General features: G+C 35.5%; 1 protein-coding gene across 12 annotated transcripts in view; it reads right to left on the bottom strand.

Annotated features, from left to right (window-relative positions):
- The window catches only part of VPS13B (vacuolar protein sorting 13 homolog B), an 843,987-nt gene that overhangs the window by 789,297 nt on the left and 36,019 nt on the right, over positions 1–18,671 (bottom strand). For all 12 annotated transcript variants that reach the window (XR_007148665.1, XM_047842688.1, XM_047842692.1 and 9 more), the window contains one exon: positions 4,559–4,702. Coding sequence is in view for 11 of the 12 variants with exons in the window: in XM_047842688.1 (XP_047698644.1) it covers positions 4,559–4,702 (144 nt within the window). In the remaining variant the exon portion in view is untranslated. The remainder of the gene's footprint in view (positions 1–4,558; positions 4,703–18,671) is intronic.

The following is an 18,671-nucleotide window of genomic DNA, read 5'->3' as shown; positions in this document are numbered from 1 at the left end:
CGCGCGCACACACGCACACACACACACACACACACACACACACACACGGAAATATTATTCGGCTGTAAAGATACAGAAATCCTGCCATTTGCAACAACATAGATGAAACTGGAAGGCATTGTGCAAAGTGAAATAAGCCAAACAAAAACAAATACGGTGTAGAATCACTATGATTCCACTTAGTGTAATCTAAAAAAAATAAAAAAATAAAAACACGTCAAACTCATAGAAACAGTAGAATAACATCTGACAGGTCCCAGGTGAAATGGGCAATATTAGTCAAAGGGTACAAACTCCCACTTACAAGCTGAACACGATCTGAGATTCTAATGTATGGCTTGGTGACGATAGTTAATGATACTATATTATATACTTGAAATTTGCTAAGAGTAGATCTTAAGCATTCTCATGTTTACAGCAGCACTATTGACAATAGCCAAATTATGGGAGGAGTCCAAATGTCCATCGATGGATGAATGGATAAAGATATGGTATATATATACAATGGAGTATCACTCAGCAATCAAACAGAATGAAATCTTGCCATTCGCAACTATGTGGATGGAACTACAGGCTATTATGCTAGTGAAACTAGTCAGCCAGAGAAAGACAAATATCATATGACTTCATTCATATGAGGACTTTACGACACAAAACAGATGACCATAAGGGAAGGAAAGCAAAAATGTAAAAACAGGGAGGGGAACAAAACATAAGAAACTCTTTAAATATAGAGAACAGAGGGTTAGTGGAGGCATTTGAGAGGGGGGATGGGCTAAATGGGTAAGGGGTTAATAAGGAATCTAGTCCTGAAATCATTGTTGCACTATAAACTAACTTGGATGTAAATTAAAAAATAAATTTTTTTAAAAAGCACATAAACAAAAAGCTTTGTTCCTTTTCACTAGTTTTTACTAATATTTTAAAGTTTTGGTTTAGATAAAAAGATTTTAAGTTTTTTTTTTTTTTTTTTATGAGAAGTATTCTGTAAACAGACTTGAAGATGGTTACATTTATCAGGTCAAAAGATTTTAAGTTTTTCTTTTCTTACTTTCTAGGTGATCGAAAGATCAGAATAAATAAGTTCTTTAAAAACAAATTTACTACTACTCTCTTCAAGCTGAAGAAGCCTTTTTTATAAGACTTACTAATACAATGAGCAAAGAAAGCATATACACTAGAATAAGAACTATGTAGCAAGTTTTGCCCTATTTTACAGATGAGACCCACAGAGGCTAAAAAGCAAGAATATGCAAAAGGATAGGAGCATTTAGTTAATGCTGGATCCACAGGTATTTCTATGATTACACTAGAGTGAGCTAGTTAAACAAACAAATCAGTCCTGGACCACTGACGATATGTCATGAATAAATTTCTGTAAGGTCCAAAACAAAAACAACAGTTCACAAGTAACAAAATCTGAAGAATCTAAAAGGTGGGTATGATGACAGATGTCTCTCAGAGTAAAGTTAAATATTCTCAGTGAAATATCTATCTGTCAAAAATAATTCAGTGTGGACATAAAGGTGGCCTTTATTTTACCTAACACAACAACTTGGGTCACCTTGTCAATGAAAAAAAATCTCTATAAAACTACTTACAGACACATGTTAAGGCAGTATATTGTAACTATTATCACTAGAGTCACCCTCAATCATAATGAATCTCTGTTTCTAAGTCTCCTTAGAAGATTATACAGATATCTTGGCAATGCTTTTCAAGGCACTGATGGATAGGAAATCAACAAATGTTGGTAGAATTAAATTGAACTTTACAAACTAGACGTGCCTTCTTATCAAGGCATTTAGCAATATTATTTTTTTATAATGACCTTTTCAGAATTAGACCTCAGATTTCTAACTTTTAAGTTGTATTTTATTACATTCTCAAGTATCAATAGTATTTTTAACAGATTCATATCTAGAACTCTAAACAATCCCTTCATTTAACCAACCATCACACACTAATTGTATTTACAAAGTATTTTCTTCATTTTGATTCTACAATGTAATAACTTGAAATAATTTAATATGGGCTCATTCAGTCTTATTAGTACATGTGTAATTTTTAATTTCCTACTACACTAGACAAAACTTAAAACAGGAAAATAAAGTGTTTAAAAATATGTTTCATCTATACTGTCTTCCTGAAAAATTAATTCCAATCACTAACCTAAGTATTACTCTCTGGGGATGTACACTACTGAATAATTTGTCCAAATGTCAACTATAGTTTTCAAAAATCCCTTCTACCTCAAAATTTTAAACATCTGCAAAAAATACTTATTTTGAGAGTAGTTTACATTCATGACACTTGACCTTTTGCTGTACACACCACAAAATTCAAGTCTCAAATACCATGCAAGCAGGAAATCTGATCATTCCTGCAGTAGCCATCTGCATGGTCCAATATCAAATATTAGTTCTAGGTTACACTAAGTCATGTGTTACAAATCTTTTCTGCAGTCTCTATAATTAGTTGTAATTTGCCTCTTTTAAAATGTGTTTCTTATGGGACATCTGGCCTTGAAACTTCCACCTTCCCATTGAAAAAAATAGTGTCTGGATTTTCTTTTTCTCTTAATATGGAGCACTCCATGGGTGGTATAACCAAGTCCAGACTCTAAAAAAAAAATGTAAATTCCAGGAACAGATGATGATTAAGAACCATTTGAGAATTACCAAATATAAATGTAAAATAAAACTTTTGCTGTAATATAACTATCTCACAGATTTCTAAATCAATCTCCCATGTATTTTAAGTTTACAAAATAAATTCTCATGGGACTATAACATCGGTCTACTTACTTCCAGAAACTATATCAGTTAAATTGGATAATAAAAGATTTGGAATCAAAGATTTCATACAAGGAAAAAAAGATGAGCCTAGTGGGTTGATATGAAATTCAAAGTATCTTCTTAAAATAGGAAATGATTTTAACATCATAAATAACCTTAATTTCACAGATACCGGAGTTATATTTAGGATACACTAAGATTGCCTTAATGTTTAATAAATTAGTAATTTAAGTGTAACAATTTAATAATACTCATCAACTCATTTGATTCTAGAAAACATTTTTTTTTTTTTTAACATTTATTTTTGGGAGAGAGAGCACACGCATGTGCGTGCGAGACAGGGAGAGGCAGAGAGAGAGGAGACACAGAATCTGAAGCAGGCTCCAGGCTCTGAGCTGTCAGCACAGAGCCCGATGCAGTGCTCGAACTCATGAACTGTGAGATCATGACCTGAGCCAAAGTCAGACACTTAACCAACTGAGCCACCCAGGCACCCCTAAAAAGCATTTTTTAAACCTGAAAGTAAAATATGAGCTAAGGAAAAAGTAATAAAAATAAAAGACACTACTTTTATGTAAGATGAAAATGAAAAAATTTATAATATGTTGCTATCAGACTTATTATTTTCCACATTAATTTTTGCTAGAAACTGTAAAAGTATTACACTTTTACAAGAAAGAAAAAACTATTAAAAATAAATGTAAGATGGGTCAAAGAAAAGGTAAGTCAGAAAAACAAAAAAGAAAACAAAGAATCAGTTTCTGATGCCAAAACTTCAAAGAAATTTGACAGGTTTCTTAAATTCCACGTATGAGTGAAATCATATGATATTTGCCTTTCTTTGACTTATTTTGTTTAGCATAATACTCTTTAGTTCTATCCATATCATTGCAAATGGCAAGATTTCATTCTTTCTTATGGCTAAGATTCCATAGTATATATACACCACAGCTTCTTTACCCATTCAAACCAGCAAAGGGGGAGAGAGAGAGAGAGACAGAGAGAGAGAGAGAGAGAGAGACAGAGAGAGAGAGAGAGAGACAGAGAGAGAGAGAGAGACAGAGAGAGAGAGACAGAGAGACAGACAGAGAGAGAGAGAGACAGAGAGAGAGAGAGACAGAGACAGAGAGAGGCAAACCAAGAAAAAGATTTTAAAATATAGAGAACAGTTACCAGAGGGGAGGTGGGAGTGGAGAGGGGTGAAATACGTGATGGGGATTAAGGAGTGCACTTGGGATGAGCACATGGTGTGGTATGTAAGCGTTAAGAACTATATTGTACACCTGAAACTAACATAACACTGTACATTAACCAACTGGAATTAAACTAAAAACTTAAAAATTTTGACATGAAGGTAAATTCAAAATATTTTCATCTCAAAAAATGAGAAATTTTAATCTCATTTAGAAATGTCACGTAAACAAAAAAATTACACAGGTCTTTAGCAAAAATTCAAAAACCTTCACCTAAAAATTGGACACAATGAAGTCCCACTTTTAGTCGATACAGATAATAAGCCATCTACATGATCCCTATGATAGTTATGATTACATTAAGTAAAATTAGTATGAAAATATCCATTAGAATGTTTATCCAAATTTAAGACAACCTTTCATAGTTACTTGTGACTTTACAATATGTTACTTTAATAAGCATGTGAGAAACAGTTAAGTATATGTAAGCTTTAGATAAAGACATATCAAACACCAATACCTATTAAAATTGGTTAACATAAACAACTAGATTCAATAACTTCTTACCTGTATTCCATCTTTAAGTTTCAAAATGCATTCCATTGTATTGATGGTAATTACCACTGGTTCTGAACCAAGCTTTGTCCATGGTACATGGATCCTCAACTCATGAATATGTCCACTTAAAAAAGTGAATGGTAATTTCAATTCCTTAAAACAAAATATTAAAGGTTAGTAAGTGCTTAATTTTTTCATTCTAATATCCAAATTACTTTCTGAAAAGAGAAATGAGGTTTCTAAAACAAAAACATTTTCAGAAATATTATTCAACAAAAAGCACCAAATAGTTTGTTAAATTATAGTTAAAGATACAACACAAAAATGGATTGTACAAGTTACTTTTAATAAGCTGCTTAACCTGCCTAGGTCTCCATTTCTTTTTCTGTTGAATGGATATAATATACAATACATGGCATATAATAAAGTTTCATACATGGTAGTGGCTGTAATAGTCTTAACAGACAGCATTAATTGAGATAACTGAATGGCATATTGTTTAAAATCTCCATCTAAAAAATATGTATTTAAAATGTGTTTTAAACAAAACAGGATCGTAAGGCAAGTTAAAAGGGTATGGAGGGAGCCGAGTTAGAAATAGGAGAGTGACCTAAAAAACAACTGACTAACCTTGAAAAATAAAAAGAAGTATTGAGCTTTATCCAATTAAAGATTGTACCTAGATACTATCTGGTCATAAAATTTAAATGTTTTCTGACTGGTTTCATTATTAGAAAAAAGGTTACAAATGAAAACATAAATGTCACCATAATCACTATATATCAGTAATTTGTTTCACTGATAAAATTTTTGTTACAAATCAACAAAGGAAAAAAATAAATTGTAGATTATAATTCAATCACATTTTCCCGTTATTTTAATTCTATTTGTGAAAGTTAAGATATACGTTATTCATTCATCCAACAATTGCCCACCTACTTAGTTTAGCAACATAGTTAGCAATACAGTTAAACCTAAGCAGTATGGCAAACCACTGGGCAACTTGTTTAATGTATCTGTGTCACAGTTTCTTTATCTGTAAAATTTAGACAACAGTATCACTGAGGATGAAATAAACTTACATAAAGTGCTTAGAATATTATCTTCCTCAAAGAGCAATTATTATAAAAAAGGTAACAACAAATGTGTGGGCCTCATGTATGTCCTCGTATTTTTTCTTGCAAGAGCACAATACTAAAAATCCATTTCCACATTATTCTAGTGGTGTGTCACAATTTAAGTATTTGCCATTATTACATTAATTTGAAAGATGCAGTAGTTTCAAGTATAAATCAACTGGCACATATATTTTGATCAGTGTCTGTAACAAAACAATGCTTACCAAGCACTTACTATATACCAAGCACTTTACCTGCATATAATTATTTAATCCTTAAAAGAGCCCTAAAAGGTAAATACTATTATTATACCAATTTTACAGATAAACAATCTGAGGCATTTAAAGGTCAAATAACTGCCCAAAATGACACATTCTGGAAAATCAGGACTCAAAACTGGAAAATATGATGTCCTTTCTCTTCACTACAACTATACTGCATCTATACTTCCATTATGAGCACTTAATACTCTCCATTCGCTATGCACCTACTTGGACAATGAGCCCATGATATTGTCATCTCTACCACTTTCTCATGTGTATAACAATGATACATTTGTGAAATGGCTACCAAAGTTGCAGTTTATGGGTACAAATTGGGTTTTCTCAGGAAGAAATTTAAAAAGCACAGGAATCAAGAAGTCAGTATCATCAGAATGCTACTAATCAACTTAACTACTATCTAAACACTAACACAAGAGGCAGCATTCTATATTTGAACATGGAATTTTAAACCATATCACCCATGTTGGAAATCCAGTTGAAGTCAAACATTTATTAATCATCTGACCATAAGCAAGATCATTTCCATTTCCTCAGAGTTGTGATAAATAAATGAGAATACATTTATGTCTTATAGAAGACAAAACACAAATATTGTTATAACAGACCATCTTTTTTTTTTTAACATTTATTTTTGAGACAGAGAGAGACAGAGCATGAATGGGGGAGGGGCAGAGAGAGTGGGAGACACAGAATCTGAAGCAGGCTCCAGGCTCTGAGCCATCAGCCCAGAGCCCGACGCGGGGCTCGAACTCACGGACTGCAAGATCGTGACCTGAGTTGAAGTCGGACGCTTAACTGACTGAGCCACCCAGGCGCCCCAGACCATCCTTAATGTAACTATATAAACAATTTTCATTCCTTTTACTTCAAGATATATAGTACAACTTTAAAATATTTTATTCACTTATAACCATTAAGAAATACATTGTGAAAAACATTCCTAAAACCAGAACATCTATGACTGCACAAAGTTTATTAGTAACAAAGAATTTAAGAAGGGGGTTGAATTGTTCTCAAAAACCTAATTCTAGGTGGGCTATCACAAAATATTCTAAAAGAAAACAGATATACTTTAAATTTAACAAACAACAAAAGCAAATATAGACAAATCTTAAAAACCTTCAGGCAGCAAAGAAAACATTCAAGAGAGTGAAAAAGCAACATATTGAATGGGAGAAACTATTTGCAAACCATGTTATCTAATGAAGGGTTAGTATCTGAAACAACAAAAAGTAATCAATCTAAAAATGGGTAGGGGTGCCTGGGTGGCTCAGTCAGTTGAGCATCTGTCTTGGGCTGAGGACATGATCTTGCAGTTTGTGAGCTGGAGCCCCGCATTGGGCTCTCTGATGTCAGCGCGGACCCTGCTTTGGATCTTCTGTCCGCCTCTCTCTGCCTCTCTCTCAGAAATAAATATTTAAAAAATAAAAACTTAAAAAAAATTTTTTTAATGGCTAAATGACTGGGGTACCTGGGTGGGTTAGTCAGTCAAGCTGATACTTGATCTCAGCTCAGGTCATGATCTCAGTTTGTGGAATTGAGCCTCACATCAGGCTTTATGCTCATGGCACTGAGCCTGCTTGGGATTCTCTCTCCCCCTCTCTCTGCCCCTCCTCTTCTCACTCTCTTTCAAAATAAATATTTTTTTTAAATGGGCAAATGACTGAATAGACATAGAATACAATACAAACGGCCAACTAGTACAACATATGAAAAGATGCTCAATATCACTAATCAGGAAAATGTAAATCAAAACCACAATGACCTACCATCTCACACCTATTAGAATAACCACTATCAAAAAACAAAACGTAACAAGGGCTAACAAGTATGTGGACAAATTGGAACTTTTATGCCCTATTGGAGGAAATGTAAAGTGATGTAGCCACTAAAGAAAACATTATGAAAGTTCCTCAAAAAATTAAAAATAGAGCTTCCATCAAAAATCAGTTCTGAGTATATACCAAAAAGAACTGAAAGCAGGATCTCAAAAAGATATTTGCACAACCATGTTCACTGCAGCATTACTCACAATAGTCAAAAGGTGCAAGCAGTCTAAATATCCACTGAAAGATAAATGGATAATGAAAATGTGGTATATAGAATCAAATATTATCTTTAAAAGAGGAAATTCTGTCTTGTGCTACAACATGAACATGTTGAAGACATTATGCTAACTGAAATAAGCCAGTCACAAAAAGACAAACATTGTAGGTTTCTATTTATATAAAGTATCTAAAGCAGTCAAAATCTTAGAAAGTAAAATCATGATTGCCAGAGGCTGCAAGGGTATGGGGAGGAAAATGTAAATTGTTGTTAAATGGTTATAGAGTTTTAAGTTTTGAAAGATGAAAAAGTTATAGAGATCTGTTCAACAATGTGCATATAGTTAATTAACACTGTAATACTTAAAAATGGTTAAGATGGTAAATTTTTTGTTATATGCTTTTTACTACAAAATAAAAATGAATACAGGACAGGACTTCAAGAATTCCGAGTTAGGAAGCTGGCAAATCCTCTTTCCAAAAAGCAATGACAAAACTGGACAAAGTTGTTAAAAATAATGGAAAATCAAGGGCAATAGTTAAGTCTAGCCTCAGGTCACAATATTTGTTGGTACAAGCAACAAAACAGCAGACTTGCCAGAAAATTAAGATAGAGATCGTGAGAACAAAATAGCCAAAGATGGCCTAGCTATGATTTCACATATCCCTGATAGTCTAGAAAGCTACCTGCATTTGCCCCATTGTGCTTACTCAGAGGAAAGGGAACTAACAAGCTACTCACTCATGGTTGACCAAGAGGCTGTGTAAATCCAGTAAGTTAAAAATATATAGATATGGATATATATATATATATATACACACACACATCTATATATATCTATATATACATGTCCATATGTCGATGTGTGTATATATATACATCCATATGTCGACATGTGTATATACACATCCATATGTCGACGTGTGTATATACACGTCCATATGTCGATGTGTGTATATATATGTCCATATATCGATGTATATATATATGTCCATATATGGATATATATAGATATATAGATATATATATAGATAGATATATAGATAGATATATAGATAGATGGATCAGACTTATAAACTCCCTAAATTGAGAACATTATCCAGTCTATGCATATGTCCCATGACAAAGAGTGAAAGACTTACTGGTTCAATGGTTTAAAAAGCCTCTAGCCAATCACTAGCTGATGACTAAGTTATAGTGACCCAGGGTAATCCCTAGAAAGCCAGAGTTGAAAACACAAAGAATTGGGGGATGGGGAGAGGAAAAATATCAACCTTACAGGCCACACATTACAGGGGCAACACCACAAATGTAGTTCAGGCAAGTCACTGAAGAAATAAACCAACAACACAAGATATAGAGGAAATCAGAATTCAGAGTTGCTACAACTTGTTATCTAAAATGCTCAGTTTTCAACAAAAAACTATGAAACATGAAAAGTATACAAAGTAAATAGAAGCCATCTCGGAAGGTAGTCAACTAAAGGACTTAGTTCACAAAAACTTCAAAACATCTACTATAAATGTTAAAAAAAAAAAAAAAGAGGAAACCATATTTAAATAATTCAAGGAACATAAGACAATGGTTCATCAAATAGAAAATATCAATGAGACAGAAATGACCAAGAAGAACCAAGTGGAAATTAAGGAATTGAAAAGTACAATAAATTAAATCAAAAATTCACTAAAAAAAAACTCAAAATAGGCAAAAAAAACAAAACAAAAAAAACCAGAAAATCCACACCCAGACACATCACAGTGAAAATGTTGACAGCCAGACACAAAAAGAAAATCTTGAAATAAGAGACAAAAAATAGCTAACTTCTCATTACAAACAATAATGGCAAGATGGTAGTCGGAGAAAATTTAAAAAAGCAAAACACAAAAAACAAAAAACAAAAACAAAAACCTGTCAACCAAGAATTCTATATCCAGCAAAAGTATTCTTCAAAAGTGCAGGCAAAATAAAGGAATACCAAATAAACAAAGACTCTGCTAATTCATTGCTAACAAAATACTAGAATTTCGTCAGACTGAAAAGGAGGAACACCAAATGGTAATTCAAATCCACACAAAAAGCATCAATGAATGTTATTTTACATAGATAATTATTAAAGGACAGTATAAGTCTAGTTTTCTCCTGATGTAACAGGCCATTCCCTAAAACATAATCATAAAATTGTACTATTGAAATTAGAATAACACAAAGATGCAATTCATAAGACAATACAAAGAAGAGGGAAGAAATGGAGCTATAATGGAAAAAGTTTGTGTTTTAATATAACAAATTTAGCATTAATTTCAAGTAGACTGTTAAAAAATGGATGCATATTGAAATCCTTTGAGCTACTAAGAACAAAAAATAATGTGAAAATTAAAGGAATTAAAATGAAACACTAAAAAATATCTACTTAAAGTAGTAAAGAGGGCTCCTGGGTGGCTCATTCAGACAAGTGTCCAACTCTCGATTTCAGCTCAGGTCATGATCTCATGGTTTGTGAGATTGAGCCCCATATCAGGCTCTGCACTGACAGCACAGAGCCTGCTTGGGAGGCGCTCTCTCTGTCCTTCACCTGCTTGTGCTCTCACTCTCTCTCTCAAACACTTAAAATAGTGAAGAATATGAGAAAAACAAAAAAGACACAAGACACATTGAAAATAGCAAAATGGTAAGTGGGAATCCAACCATGTGATTAAAAACATTAAATGTGGCAATATTAAACACTCTAACAAACGCAAAGACTGTCAGACTGGATTTTTTAAAAGATCCAACTACATGTTCTCTTCAAGAGATATACTTTAGGAGCACCTGGGTGGCTCACTTGGTTGAGAATCCAACTCTAGATTTTGGCTCAGGTCATGATCCCAGAGTTGTGGGATCAAGCCCCAGTTCAGGCTCTGTCCCTGGCATGAAGCTTGCTGAAGATTCTCTCTCTCTCCCTCCCCCCCCTCCCCAAATCATACGTGCTTGCTCTACAAAAATAACTTAAAAAGAGAGACATACTTTGGATTCAAAAATAGGTTGACAATTAAAAAAAAAAAAAAAAGGTTTTTAACAGATAATTTTTTTTTTTATAGATACATTGGGGATTGCCAGAGGCATAGAGTGATAGAGTGGAGGGGAGGCAAAATAGGTGAAAGGGGCCAAAAGGTACAAACTTTCAGTTATGTAATAAATAAGTCATGGGGCTGTAATGTACAGCATGGTGACTTTAATGATATTGAACTGTATATCTGAAAGTTGCTGAAAAAGTAAATCTTAAGTTCTCATTACAAAAAAAAAAATTGTCAACTATGTATAGAGTGACAAACGTTAACTACACTTATTGGGGTAATTGGTCTTTTTGGAATATATAAAAATATCAATGGCACCTGGGTGGCTCAGTTAAGTATCTGACTCTTGATTTTCATTCAGGTCATGATCTCACAGCAGTGAGATCAACCCCCATGTCAGGCTCTATGCTGGGTGTATAGCCTGCTTAAGATTCTCTCTCCTCCCACCCCACCCCCGCCCCTCCCCTGTTCACTTGCTCTCTCAAAAAAAAAAAAAAAAAAAAAATCGAATCATTATGCAGTACACCTAATATTACACTGTTATGTCAATTATCCCTCAATCAAAAAACAGAAATTGGGAGTGCCTGGATGGCTCAGTCAGTTAAGCGTCCAGTTTCAGGCTCAGGTCATAATCTCATGGTTCATGAGTTCAAGCCCCATGTCAGGCTCTGTGCTGACTGCACAGATTCTGACCTGCTTCAGAATCTGGGTCTCACTCTCTCTCTCTGCCTCTCCCCTGCTCACACTCTCGCTCTCTCTCTCAAAAATAAACATTAAAAAAACAACAACAGTAAATTAGACTCCAAGGAAGTCATGTGATCTAGTTTCTTGCCTAGAATACCTCAAATCAGGACATTTTCTTGCTATTTAGGGAAACGGTATAGATTCTCTTTTAGGCATACACCGTATTTTCATTTCTATGATCTTAGTTTCCAGCAGTGTTTCTGTCTCCCTGTTTTTCATATGGCTGTTTTCCAATGTGAAAATTTTATCCCAGTCATGGCCTGAAATTGCAATGAACAAAATAAAATTTGAAAAGAGGTAGTTAAAGCTAAATAACATGCCAGTAAAACTTTTAAAGAGATGGTACCAGGCATGAACAACACACAAATATAGGACAATTAAAATTCAGTGTATTAGGGAAAAAATATATATATTCATATATATACTCACATATACATTCATATATATACTCATATATATATATATTCACATATACTCATATATAACCTACAAATATACATATATATTCATATATGTATAATGCAAACAGCAACCACAGTACAGCTGGAGTAATTACATTTTATCAAACAAGACAGACTTTGAGAAAAAAATTATTAAAGATAACACAAGATGCTTGATAATGATACAGGGGTCTGTAAAACAGATGTGAGCATAGCAACAGAACCCCAAAATACATAAAACAAAAACAAACAAAAGTAAAAAGAAAAGAAAAATAGTTTAACAATCGTAGACTTTAATAATCACTCACAATAGAAAGAAAAAAATCAATCCAGATATGGAACACTTGAACAATACTATCAACCAATTAAACCTGCAATCTATAAACCACTCCATCCAGCAAATGCAAAAATACACATTCATTTCAAGGAAAATCAGAAAGCATCTGTGCTAAATGAACAAACAACATACAAAAATTTATGGGATGCAGCTAAAGACATTTGTAGCTGTAAATGCCTATAAGAACTACCTCAAACCAATAACCTACACTTCTACCTGAAATAGTAGAAAAACAAGCTAAACCGAGGTAAACTAATTAAGTTAACCCAAACTAAACAAGAAAAAAAATAATAATAATAAGACCACAATAGGCAGGGAAGTGGGAGGGCATATGCAGTCAAACTGTTGTAAGATTGTTCAGGAAATGGTAAAAGTACTAAGACTCTAATAAGTCAAATATGCATTTTGTAACCTTTAGGGTAAGCAACTGAAGCAATTTTTAAAACAGTATGATTAAAAAGACTAAAGCAAGAATGACTAGCATGAAAGATGGACACATTTCAGAATGGTTCTTAAGTATGTTGAAAAATAAGAGATCACTTAAATTTGTGTACACTTAATTTGTAGACATACAAGGTGGAAGTTGACAAAACTAAGAAGAAAAATAGATAAATACATAATCATAGTTGGAGATGTTAACATACCTCTCTAACTGATAGAACAAGCACACATGAAAATCCACATGGATTTACAAGATTTTAAGAACTCATTAACCAATTTGAAGTAAATGACATTTATGGAAAAATACAGCAACAACTGCAGAATACACACTTTTTAATCACCTGTACATGGAACAATTACAAAACCAGACCATACAGTAATTCATAAAGTATAATGGATTAACCTGATATAGAGACTATGCTGACAACACTGGAATTAAACTAGAAATCAGTAACAAAGATAATTAGCAATTCCCCAAAGGTTTGGAAATTAAGCAACACACTTCTAAATAACCCATGGATCAAAGAAAGTCAAAATGGAAATTAAAAATTTTTTGAATAATGAAAAACACAAAATTCTGTTATGTAACGCTAAATAGATGGTAAAGGGAAAAAAGTCTATAGCATTAAATGCATATATTTCAACAGAAAAAGGTAGAAGAAGGAAAAAAAAAAAAAAAATCAATGACCAAAGTTTTCATCTCAGGTGCTAGAGAAAACAACAGAAGATCAACTCCAAAGAAAGTGGAATGGAAAACAAATGCCAAAATAAAAAATTCCATGACAAAAGACAGCAGAAAAAAGAAAATTAGAAAAATCGAAGTTAGTTCTATGCAGATAAAATTAATAAAATCCCAGCAATACTGATGAAGAAAATGCAAATCACCAGCATCACAAAGGAAAAAAGGATATCACAACAGATCCTAGATATTTTTTTTAAAATGAGTCAACTTTAAACTGGACCAAAAAGCCAACTCTATGGTTTTACACATGACAATTTTGATCAGGGGCTGGGAAACTTTTTCAGTAAGGCCCAGATAGCAAATATTTTAAGTGTTTGCAAGCCATGCACCCTCTGTCCTATGTACTCACATCTGCCATTTTAGTTTGCAAAAGCAGCCACAGATAATATGTAAGCAAATGAAAACAGCTGTGCTCCGATAAAATGTTACCTTAAAAAGTGGGCCCATTGTTTGCTGATCTCTGATTTTGAAGAAATGGAGAAATTCACTGAAAAACATAACCAAAACTAACAAAAGATGAAAAATCTAAAAAGTCCTAGATCTTCTAAAGAAAATAAATCAAGAATTTAAAACTTTCCAAACTGAGAAAACTCCTGACCCACGACACCATGACTCATTTTCCCTAACATTTAAAAAACTTACAGAAGAACAAAGTTGGAGATTACACACTTCCTGATTTCAAAACTTACTACAAAGTTATGGTAACCAAAAAAAGTGATACTGATATAATGACAAACATACAAACCACCAAGAGAACTGTACTGAAAGCCCAGAAATAAACCCTCAAATCTATGGCCAGGTGATCTTCAAGGGTGCCAAGACCATTCAATGGGGAAAGGACTTCAACAAATGGTGTTGGTAAAACTGGATTTATAGAAACAAATAAAGTTAGATCTTTATACCATATACAAAAATTAACTCAAGATGAATCGAAGACCTAAATGGAAAGCTACAACTATAAAGTTCCAAGAAAACAAAAAGCTTCATGACACTGCACTTGACAATAATTTCTTAGGTAGGACACCCAAAGCCCAGGCATCAAAAGAAAAATATGTTGGACTTCATCAAAATTTAAAACTTTTCATCAAAAGACAGTATCAATAGACTTGAAGGCAACCCACAATGGGAGAAAATATTCATGACTCATGTTTCTGATAAGAGACTGGTAATCAGAACATATGAATAATTCCTACAACCCAATAACAACAAAAAAAAAACAGCACAATTTTAAATATGAGCAGAACACTTGAATAGACATTTCTCCAAAAATATACACATAGCAAATTAAGCACATGAAAATATGTTCAACAGCAAGCATTATGAAAATGCAAATCAAAACCACAATGAAACACCATGTCACACCCATTAGAATGGCTGTAATCAAAAAAAAAAAAAAAGTCAAAAACAACAAGTGTTGGTGAAGACAGTGAGCAACTAGAGCCCTTGTACATTGCTGGCAGGGATGAAAAATGGTATAGCCACTGTGGAGAATAGTATGGCAATTGCACAAAAAAAAATTTTTTTTTTTTTTTTGAGAGAGAGAGAAAATGAGGAGGGGAGGGGCAGACAGGGAGAGGGAGAGAGAGAGAATCTTAAGCAGGCTCCACACCCAGCACGGAGCCCAACACAGGGCCCAGCTCTCACATCCATGAGATCATGACCTGAGCTGAAAACAAGAGTTGGACACTAAACTGACAGAGCCACCCAGGCACTCCTCAAAAATTTAAACACAGAATTTCTATACAATCTAGCAATTCCACTTTCGGGTATATATCCAAAACTAAAAGGGACGAAAAATAGGTATTTGTACATCCATGTTTGCAGCAGCATTACTCACAACAGCCAAAAGGCAGAAGCAACCCAAATGTACATCAATGGATGAATGAACAAAATCTGGTATATACAATGGACTATTAAGTCCATTATTATTAATGGACTGAATATTAAGATTATTCAGTCTTAAAAAGGAAGGAAATTCTATACATACTACAACATGAACAAACCTTGAACACGTCATGCTAATAAGTTAAATAAGCCAATCATAAAAGGATAAATATTGCAAGTTTCCATTTGTAAGGTTAAGAGTAGTCAAAGCTCATAAGTTCATAAAAACAAAAAGAATGGTGGTTGCCATTCTAGGTGGTTGCCTACCAGGGGCTGGTAAAAGAGAACAGGGAATTAGTGGCTCAATAGATCTAGAGGTTCAGTTTGGGAAACTGAAAAAGTAATGGCTGTACGACAATGTAAATGTTATCAATGCCACAGAACCGTACAATAAAAAATGGCTAAAATGGTAAATTTTGGCATGTATATTTTACCAAAATGGAAAAATATCTTACATAGACTCATATTATAAAAAGAGGAACTTCTTTGCAAATAATTTAGTGGAATCAATAAATCTATGATAATCAAAACCGGATAAGGACATTACAAGAAAAGAGAAATCACAGACCACAATCATTTATAAGCATAACTGATACAAAACTAAATAAAAAGGGTGCCTGGGTGGTTCAGTCGGTTCAGCGTCCAACTCTTAATCTTGACTCAGGTCACGATCTCACAACTTGTGTGAGAGAGCTCTGCACTGGCAGCCCAGAGCCTGCTTGGGATTCTCAATCTCTCTCTTCCTCTCTCTGCCCCTCCCCTGCTCTCTCTCACAATAAATAAACTTAAAAAAAAACAAAACAAAACTGGAGCACCTGGGTGGCTCAGTAGGTTGAGCATCCAACTTCAGTTCACGTCATGATGTCACAGTTACTAAGTTTGAGCCCCACATGAAACTCTCTGCTGTCAGACAGAGCCCGCTTAGGATCCTCAGTACCCTTTCCTCTCTGCCACTCCCCTGCTCATGCTCTCTGTCAAAAATAAACAAAGACAGGCCCGCCCTGACCAAACAATGGAGGCCATTAACCCAGTGCTGTTCTATGAACCAAACTTGGACATCTGATCACTATATTCCACTACCCAGTAAGAAATGATAAAGAGATGTATCTAGAAAGAAGTTGCTGTGGCCAAGGTCAAAGAGGTCCAGTGAATAGCCTTCTGAATGTTACTTTAAAGTCTCCCTCAAGCGATATTAATAAGATGGCAGCGTAGGAGGACGCTGGGCTCACCACGTTCGCTGACCACTTAGATTCCACCCACATCTGCCTAAATAACCCAGAAAACCACCAGAAGACTAGCAGAACAGACTCTCCGGAGCCAAGCATAGACGAGAGGCCCCCAGAAGAGGGTAGGAAGGGTGGGGAGGCGGTGCGCACTACCCGGACTGACGGGAGGGAGCCAGGGCGGTGGAGGGGCAGCCCGCCAGGCAAGGCAGAGCCCGAGTCTGGCTTGCAAAAGTAGAGGGGTCGGACAGAGTGAGTTCTGACAGCCAGTGGAACTTACCATCTGGAATGTTATAAGTCAACAGCTCTGCTCCGCAAGCAGGAGGGCTAGAGGACAGTGGGAGGGAGAGTTGTTGGGCTAGAGGACAGCAGGAGGGAGAGCTGGAGGACACAGCTCAGCTTGGCGGGGAACAAAGGCGCTGGCCAGCACCATTTCCCTTGCCCATCCCCCAGCCAAAATCCCAAAGGGAACCAGTTCCCGACAGAGAACTTGCTTGCAACACGCAAACACCCAACACTGTGCTTCTGCGGATCCATCCCTCTGGTGGCAGGTCTGACTCCCTCCCGGTGCCGCAGGGCCCTCCCAAAGGGGATCACCAAAGGAAAAGCGAGCTGAGCCTCCCCCTCCCGACCCTGTGCACCTTGCCAATCCACCCCAGCTAATACGCCATATCCCATCGAACCAGCACCACAAGCCTGGCAGTATGCAAGTAGCCCAGACAGGGGCCACACCACTCCACAGTGAGACCTGCCCCTGGGAGAGAAGGTACACACCAGTCTGACTGGCCCTGGCAGTGGACTGGGGGAAGATATCAGGTCTGACTGCAGCCCCTCCCACCACCTCAAGTCACTCCACACAGCACAGGGGAAGATCCCTGCAGGTCCCCGCCACCCCAGGGACTACTCAAAATGACGAAACAGAGGAATTCTCCTCAAAAGAAACTCCAGGGAGTAGCGACAGCTAACGAACTGATCAAAAGCGATTTAAGCAATGTACAGAAAATGAATTTAAAATAATAGTCATAAAATTAATCGCTGGGCTTGAAAAAAGTATAGAGGACAGCAGAGAATCTATTACTACAGAGATCAAGGGACTAACAAACAGTCAGGAGGAGCTAAAAACTGCTATCAATGAGCTGCAAAATAAAATGGATGTGACCACAGCTCGGATTGAAGAGGCAGAGGAGAGAAAAGGTGAGTGAGAAGATAAAATTATGGAAAAAGAGGAAGCTGAGAAAAAGAGAGATAAAAAATCCAGGACTATGAGGGGAGAATTAGAGAACTCAGTGACACAATTAAACATAATAACATATGCATAATTGGAATTCTGGAGGAGGAAGAGAGAGGGAAAGGTGCTGAACATGTACGTGAAGAAATCATAGCTGAGAACTTCCCTGATCTGGGGAAGGAAAAAGGCATTGAAATCCAAGAGGCACAGAGAACTCCCTTCAGACGTAACTTGAATCGATCTTCTGCACGACATATCATAGTCAAACTGGCAAAATACAAGGATAAAGAGAAAATTCTGAAAGCAGCTAGGGATAAACATGCTCTAACATATAAAGGGAGACCGATAAGACTCGTGACCGATCTCTCTTCTGAAACTTGGCAGGCCAGAAAGGAATGGCAGGAAATCTTCAATGTGATGAACAGAAAAAATATGCAGCTGAAAATCCTTTATGCAGCAAGTCTGTCATTTAGAATAGAAGGAGAGATAAAGGTCTTCCCAAACAAAAACTGAAGGAATTCATCACCACTAAACCAGCCCTACAAGAGATCCTAAGGGGGATCCTGTGAGACAAGGTACCAG

This window comes from Prionailurus viverrinus, chromosome F2, assembly GCF_022837055.1.
Source record: "Prionailurus viverrinus isolate Anna chromosome F2, UM_Priviv_1.0, whole genome shotgun sequence".
In the NCBI taxonomy this organism is placed as follows: domain Eukaryota; kingdom Metazoa; phylum Chordata; class Mammalia; order Carnivora; family Felidae; genus Prionailurus; species Prionailurus viverrinus.
The sequence above is the reverse complement of the archived record's forward strand: the minus strand, read 5'-3'. Positions and strand labels throughout refer to the sequence as shown.